The sequence below is a fragment of the Culex pipiens genome, chromosome 3 (genome assembly GCF_016801865.2).
Source record: "Culex pipiens pallens isolate TS chromosome 3, TS_CPP_V2, whole genome shotgun sequence".
Classification (NCBI taxonomy): domain Eukaryota; kingdom Metazoa; phylum Arthropoda; class Insecta; order Diptera; family Culicidae; genus Culex; species Culex pipiens.
In genome coordinates, this window is record NC_068939.1 from 162,850,995 (window position 1) to 162,859,413 (window position 8,419).

General features: G+C 36.8%; 1 protein-coding gene across 1 annotated transcript; it reads left to right on the plus strand.

The window, feature by feature from the left end:
- Positions 1-553: 553 nt before the first annotated feature.
- Positions 554-1,546, plus strand: LOC120425218 (60S ribosomal protein L6). The gene has a single exon (XM_039589649.2). It carries the CDS (start codon positions 601-603, stop codon positions 1,417-1,419), a length of 819 nt encoding a protein of 272 aa, XP_039445583.1. The 5' UTR covers positions 554-600; the 3' UTR covers positions 1,420-1,546.
- The last annotated feature ends 6,873 nt before the right edge of the window (positions 1,547-8,419 follow it).

Here is an 8,419-nt window from a genome sequence, read left to right on the forward strand (position 1 = left end):
AAAGAACCTCAAGCGCGCACACCGTCAATCGCACTCATACCGAACTGTCAACTTTTCTTGGGGGGGTCACGAAAAGAACACGCAACATTTCTTGACCGCGTTCCTTCCGATCAGCATACCGTACTTAGATTTGAAAATGGTCAACAATTGAAATCTGCAGTTTTTTTTTTAAAAAAGGTACAATAAACCAAATTTCCAGTTTTTGCTTTATGTGTGTTTTTGAAACCGCCTTGAGTCAGGGGTTTTAAAAAACACCCAAAAAGCAAAAACTGAAAATTTGGTTGATTGGATCTTTGAAAAAAACTCCAGAAATCGTTAAAAAAAAAACAAAAATAAAATAAAAATAAATCCAGAAATGTTTTCCCTCTTTGCAGATTTTTGTTACGTTTCATCTGGACGCCACCTTGAGCTCAGAATCATCCCCGAAAAAAACCCCTCAAACTGCAAGCATTCGCAGCTGTCACCGCGCGTGTGACGCAAACTGTCAAAGTTTGCGTTCGCGCCCGCACACTAGCGCCGCGCGTTGACAGCCTCTGAAAACGTAACCTCGCTCGAGTTCTTTTCTCCAAGTGTTGTGCACTTATTTACACGTGTTTCGAGATGGCCCCGACCAAGGAAAAGGCCGCCGCGGCCCCGAAAGTGGCCAAACCCGGCAAAACCGGTGGTGACCAGAAGAAGAAGCGCGCGAACCGCTTCAAGAACGCGCTGTTGGCCGACGGAGTGCGTCGTTATTCGAAGGGCAAGATCGCCGCCCGGAAGGCGCTGTACGCGCTGAAGAGCCTGAAGAAGGTCCGCACGGAGAAGCCGAAGGTGGCCATTACGGTGGTGAAGAAGATCGGCGGCGCGAAGAACGGTGGTGAGCGTAAGGTGCTGGTGAAGAAGAACAAGAGCTACCTGCCGACCAAGTCGCTGATCCGTAAGCGGTCCGGCAAGCGGTGCTTCCGGAACCACAAGCGCAACATCCGCAAGACGCTGAAGAAGGGCAAGGTGCTGATCCTGTTGGCCGGTCGTCATAAGGGAAAGCGCGTCGTCCTGCTGAAGGCGCTCAAGTCGGGTCTGCTGCTGGTGACCGGTCCGTTTGCCCTCAACAGCTGCCCGGTTCGTCGCGTCTCGCAGAACTACGTCATCGCGACCAAGACCCGGGTCGATCTGCGCAAGGCCAAGATCCCGAAGCACATCAACGACGGTTACTTCCGCCGGGCCTGCAAGAAGAAGAACACCCGCACCGAGAAGGACATCTTCGCCGAAAAGGAGGAGAAGTACGTGCCGTCGGAGCAGCGCAAGGCCGACCAGAAGACCGTCGACGAGGAGGTCCTGAAGGCGATCAAGGCGCACCCGGAGGCCAAGGTGATCCGCCGGTACCTCAAGTCGATGTTCTCGCTGCGAACGAACCAGTACCCGCATCGTATGCAGTTCTAGAGGATTCCAGCAAGAGAGAGCGAGAGGATAAAACATCGTTTTAAGGATTAATTATATTATCAGTGGATAAAACCAACACGAAACATAATACATTTAAAGGCCCGGCTCCTTTAACAGTGGAATCCAGTGTGTTGCGTGTTTTTGTTTACTTTTTATTGCTTGGAAAAGAAAGTCCCTTTTGGAACAGATTGTTGTTTACCTTTTGCAAGTCGTCGGCTAATCCTTTGTTGTTTTAGGTTCTTGGCATTGTTGATCCATCGGAAGAAAGTTATAGTGAATGGTAAGTATGGAGATAACAAGTGAGATCAAAACTAGCTGTTTGCTTTCTTGCAATTATTGTTCAAAAGCCGAATATGCTTTTACCTTCCGCAAAAAGTAGAATAGCAACTGATGCGATGGATACCTGAAGCCGGAGGATCTCTATACTTTTCAGAGACTAAACTAAAGTGTCTAAATAAGTTCGATACCATTTTTTTTTCAACGCAGAAGGGTTATCTCGCTACTAAAAAGTTTGGATTGTGCATCCAGTTATTCTCGTTGATAGAATTTATGTGATGGTGTGACTATTGAAGAAATGCAATCAAAACTTGTCGATAAACAACTGAAATTCTTTAAGAGCAATCCAAAGTCTTTTTGATGTCTTTTAATGATTGGCAATGTCGAAATCTTGATTTTTTTTTATTAGGTCCTATAAACATATGAAAGACAATAGCTTATAGGACCTTTTAAAAAAAAACTCTGGAAATGTTGATTTGATTCCCCATTCAATTGTATAAAGCTTGTTGGAATGTCGTATCGAAGAATTGAATTTCTGCCTTATTTAAGACTTCATTGAAACGTCGATCGAAAATTTGTAATTATAAATATTTCGATTTACACATTTTTATTACTTTCGTTACACTTAATTTTATCGTAATTTTTCAATTGATTTAACACCATTGATTTCATATTTAAGGAAAATCATTATTAATATTATGTCTTCTATTTTTTAGAAATATTAAAAGAAATCGTCGCAATATGAACATTGAAAAAATATTTATAGGATAGCCACTCAAGTCGCGAGAAGGTCGAGAATTGTGAGTCAGTTAATTCGTTTTGAGCACTTATCTCAATATTCGAAAACAATAATCAACAACATTTTGAGCTGAATCAAACCTTGAATCTTCTTGATTCTACAAAAGCGTTTTGTTGCTATTAAAAACATATGTTGATGTTTAGCATTTATTCAACAAAACAATTGTTTTATAAATCATCAACATGTTTTGTTTATTCAATTATGCCTTATTTTTCTGCGTGTTTTTTCACTAAATTAAATAATTTTCGATTAGTTCAATTTCGGAAATTTTATCCTTTTAAAGTAAAGGTAAAAAATGTAAATAAAGTTTAATAATCATAAATAAAAAAACTTTAGATTACTTTTTCAAAATAACCAGTGCGTTTCCTATGTACACAGTACCTTTTGAAAAAGTAAGCGAGAACTTAACTATCAAATCAAATTCAAACGTGTTTTTGTGATAAATGAAATAGGGGCAGAATGAGCCACCCTTGTTTTTGGGCTTTAGAATGGATTTAGACCAGGGGTGCTCAAAGTTTTAGAGTGGCGGGCCAAATTTGAAGTTTACATATAAGCTTGCGGGCCAAATGTGAAAAATAGAGCGTCCAATTTCCCGGGGTTACAAAATTCCCGGGAAACGGGAAATTTTCAACAAATTTCCCGGGATTTAAAATTTATCGAAAATTGTTCTGATCCTGGTGCTGATTAATATTTTGCAACAAAATTGTATAGAATAGCAACTTAAATGGTTAAAATAATTGTGAGGATCAATTAATGCCTTGACTATCTGTATAAAAACATAAAACGTCAAGAAATTATATTAATTTTCTTAATTTATAAGCTGTCTTTCAATTCATACAGAGTAGCAAAAAATGTTGATAAGTATTTTTTGTTTAGATGTAGGTATTATTTTGATTCAAGCACAGTGTTTGGAAAGTGAGTAAAACGCATCTATGCTCCAAAACCATAGAATTGCTTTTAATTTTTTCTCTGTGGCCAGTTTGAAAGAATATGATAAAAAAAATATTAATAATTATGTTGAAATGAAAAAAATAATGCACAATGCATGGCAAATCTTTTTCTATAACAAATCTTACTAGTTTGAGCTCATGAATAAATTAATAAGCATTGATTTTTTCTTAAATCTGCTTTTTCAATTGAAATACCATTTTTATGCAATAACAACTCAAAATTTGGAGCGAGTTTTTAAAATATGTTTGCATCTTTTGGGCACCTTTTATTTAATAAGAAGTAGTTTTTTAAATGATTTTTTAATGATTCAGCATAATTAAGAATTTTAACAGCAAAAAATACCAAACATACCAAAATTATAATCGTTTATTTTCATAACATAATGTTGCCCAACAAATAAATAAGATCTATTCCCAGTTTTGAATGCTTCAGAAATTTATATCATCTGAAATAAACCTTGATATGAAATTTTCAGACGAACTGATAAGTTTGTTCTTTTTGAACTAAATTGAAGTAAATTGAATTGAATAAAATAAAGTTGAGCTCTTGTATTAATTTTTATTCTTGTAAATAATAAAAAATGTGCAAAAAAGTCGAGAAAATGTATACTTTAATTTCTGGAATTCCCTGGAAATTTACAATTTTCCCGAGAAACGGAAAATAATTTTTTTCGGGAACTCCTGGGATTTTTTTCCCGGGACGTGAAATTGGACGTTCTAGTGTAAAATGTTTATTTTTTTTTAAACCTAAATGGCTTTATTTCAAATTATACTCCGTGTGGTCTTTAACTGAATTTCCTTGTATTTTCACATTATTATTTTTTTGTAAAAATATTTTAAAACAGGTGATTTATACACAATTATTCCACCAATTTCAATAATATTTTAATACATTTTCGACAGCCTGAATCAGATGTTACGTACTCAACTTTTCATAACTTTTCATGAAGTTTTTGACGAAATTAACTGTTTTCAATCATTCAATCATTCACACTTGTGAAACTGTTTCAATATGATAGATTTTTCAACGAAATATCTGTTTCGTATATTCAGGATCAAAGTATGGGTAAATCATTAGTTATATGTTAACAAAAACTGAAAATTTTCACTAAACCTCAAAATAGGACCGCGGGCCATAAAAAATCATCTCGCCAGCCACATTTGGCCCGCGGGCCATACTTTGGTCACCCCTGATTTAGACCAACCATAAGGCACACAAATCACGTTTAATGCAACATTAGTTGATTTTTTAATTGTTTTGATGCTTATTTGTAAAAGTAGTGTCTTTTTTTGACATATTTACACTATTTTCAAAAATGTTTGTCTTGTTAAGTGACTTTTTTTTATATAAAAGTGATCAAACTTCATAGAAACTATGTTGGAAAGGCCCTTTAAGTAATTTCTTATCACCCTTCAACATAGTAGAGCAGTTCTCAGCGGAATCGGTCTTTTTTCTTTAATTTAAATTTTTGTATTTTTTTAATCCGGCTGAAACTTTTTTGGTGCCTTCGGTTTGCCCAAAGAAGCCATTTTGCATTATTTGTTCGTTCATATAATTTTCCATACAAAGTTTGCAGCTGTTCATACAAAAATGATATGTGAAAATTCAAAAATCTGTATCTTTTGAATGAATTTTTTTTTTGATCGATTTGTTGTCTTGGGCAAAGTTGTAGGTATGGATATGGACTACACTGAAAAAAATGATACACGGTAAAAAAAATAATGATTTTTAATATAATTTTTTGTCACTAAAACTTGATTTGCAAAAAAACACTATTTTTAATTTTTTTCTGATATGTTTTAGAGGACATTAAATGCCAACTTTTCAGAAATTTCCAGAATGGGCAAAAAGTCTTTAACCGAGTTATGATTTTTTTAATCAATACAGATTGTTGCGACGGAGCGCGTCCGAAGCACTCCCTTGTTCTGCGTCAGTGTCAGTGTTTGTGTATTGTTTGACTGGTGCCCGTGCTGTCGCTTGGAATTGAATAAAGAAATCAAAACAATCTGAGCAAGCGGGAGCACGGGCGCAGCTGGACAGGTCAGCTGCGTAAAAACACCAAATCTGTGAGTAAATGTAATACACTCAAACCCCGATGGTTTGACACCAACTGTTGTCAAACGAACGGGGTCACGTTTTAGTTTGACACCCCTTTTACACGGAGTTCACACACACTACCAAACGTTTGTTTTGATGGTGTGCGTGAGCGCCGTGTAAAAAGTGACAGTTCGTCACTTTTTAGTTTGACTTTGACCAACCAACGGGGTACAAACTAAAAAAGTGTCAAACGAAAAAGTGACCAACCACCGGGGGTTGAGTGTATTGTGAACTGTTGAATGTTATTAATTAGGAAATAAACATTTCGACGCCAACATTTCAAAAAGCATCATGTACAAACCATGCGTTTTGAGAAAAACGCATTTGAATGTTGAGCATCCATTTTCAATTCCCATTTTAATATAAAAGCAAAATAAGATGTTCTAATGATAACAAACGATGAAAAACCTTGCTTTTATTGATACTTGATCATCCAAATTCAATAAAACACTATTTCCGTAATTTTATATGAGAAAAACAAACATAACTTCTTTTGAAATCACCAACGTCTATATCACCCTGCTGTCATTGAGGGGGACGCTTTGTTATGATTCGTTTTTCTTCGCCGAATGTACATGGCGCTTTGTTCATGTTGCTTTTTTTTCGTCACGAGGTTCATGTAGTCTTTTGTTTGACAGGTTGACAGGGCTATATAAACAGTGACTGCTGATGGCAGAGATTTTGTTTATGTAACTTTATTTAAAATCATGATTAAACAGACTTTACTGAAGTAACTTTTGCTCATTTTTGGTGGAGAGGTAGCTTATTAGGAGTACTTTCAGAATATGCAATAACCCAGAAAGTGTCAAAATGTACATGATGCCTTTTGAAATGTTACCGTCGAATTTTCAGTTTTGTAGCATGTGGAAAATAAAAGAGTTTTATTTTGCCCTGCTCACGAAAACGGTGCCCGGAGGAGCATCTTCCCGCCTGTCTCAACACAGATTTTTAAAAAAATCGAAATATTGGTCGCAAAAATTTTAAACTTCATTTTTCGATGTAAAATTGAATTTGCAATCAAAAAGTACTAAGTGAAATTTTGATAAAGTGCACCGTTTTCAAGTTATAGTTAGCCATTTAACTTTTTTCAAAATAGTCGCAGTTATTAATTTTTTAAAATTAGTATCCTTGTTTGCCCACTTTAGAAAAAAATATTTTTGAAAAGCTGAGAAAATTCTCTATATTTTGCTTTTTTGAACTTTGTTGATACGACCCTTAGTTGCTGAGATATTGCCATGCAAAGATTTAAAAACAGGAAAATTGATGTTTTCTAAATGTCACCCAAACAACCCACCATTTTCTAATGTCGATATCTCAGCAACTAATGGTCCGATTTTAGTCCCGCCCGTGTGGATCAATCGGACCGCGCACTGGATCCACAATCCAGAGGTCGCCGGTTCGAATCCCGCGGCGGGCGCTCTAAAATTCTTTGTGTAAATATGGGTATTCGGCGCCGTCGCTCCGTGCCATACTTTCATACACTTAGGAGCCCAGGGCGGCGAAGTCCTTGTTGATAAAAAGGAAGACACTAGTGGTTGGTACTAGCAATGGTGGCCGACAGCTATAAAAGTCAACTTCGTTTTAATGGTCCGATTTTCAATGTTAAAGTATGAAACATTCGTGAAATTTTCCGATCTTTTCGAAAACAATATTTAAAAAAATAAAATCAAGACTAACAGTTCAAAAGGGCGTATTATTGAATGTTAAGCCATTTTGAATTGTTAGTCTTGATTTTAAATTTTTGAAAATATTGTTTTCGAAAAATCGGGAAATTTTACGAATGTTCCATATTTTAACATTGTAAATCGGACCATTAGTTGGGGGGAGGTGTCCACGTGCTTCCATCCCGCCAGTCCATATGTATGGCATTAGTGTTGTGTTCACTGTATTTGATATTTTGTGAACCACACCGTATGCTGTACTCGACAGATATGGATTGGTTCCCGGCCGGGCTGATGGGTCTCGCAGCTGGCTAGTTGAACGTACCTGTTAGAACATCAAATCATGATGTTTTATCCTTTTGTTTCCTTAGTAACAGTAGGATAGTTAGTTCAGCAAGGGAAGCAATAGTTTGATCCGTTCAGCTGTTCAAGCAATTGCTTTCGATTCAAACTTGTGCTGAACATTGTTGGATTACCTAGACTACTGATCGAAGGAAACAAACACGAGGGTACAAAGGGATAAGCTCCCCCCGGATGGGGCTAAATTGTGGAACGCTCCCAGTGAGTTTTGCTGAGCTGCTTTGGACATTTTAGGTAATAGTAGTATGAAAATAGTTAAAGCTCGGTATTAATTCACTGGGAGGTCGTGTGGAAATTCCCGTGCTTGTGAAGTTCTGTTTCTGTTTCACTGTTGTGTTAGCTTGTAACATGTTTGACATTACACTACGAACCAGCAGTGATTAGTTATGCGGAATTCTCCAAGTACAGGAACACGACGAAAATTAGACGACCCGAAGAAATAGTGAATGTGATAGTGAAAGCAAAATAAATAAAGTGTCTATAAAGAATCATGAAGTGAACTATTATGTTTAATATTATATTACACTTAACATCTGAGTTGAAACTCACTATCAGAATCTAATGTTTTCTTGTGTTCTCTTTTGTTCTTTTCGTTTCAAACTGAATGAGCGAGCATCTGACTTGCTACGCAGCCGCAGGATACAACAGACCACGACGGAGCGTCAAACTAACACCAGCTGTGATCAATACCACACCGACTGACGAAGATTGATACCAAGCTTGGTGTTCACGGCTAAATGTACAACCGAGAGACCTCCAAGGTCGCAGGGAAGTATTAATTAGTATCACCTTTTTATTTTTGACCCTTTTGTTAATACAAATTCCTTTGCAGATACCACTTTAAAAGTATGGCTTG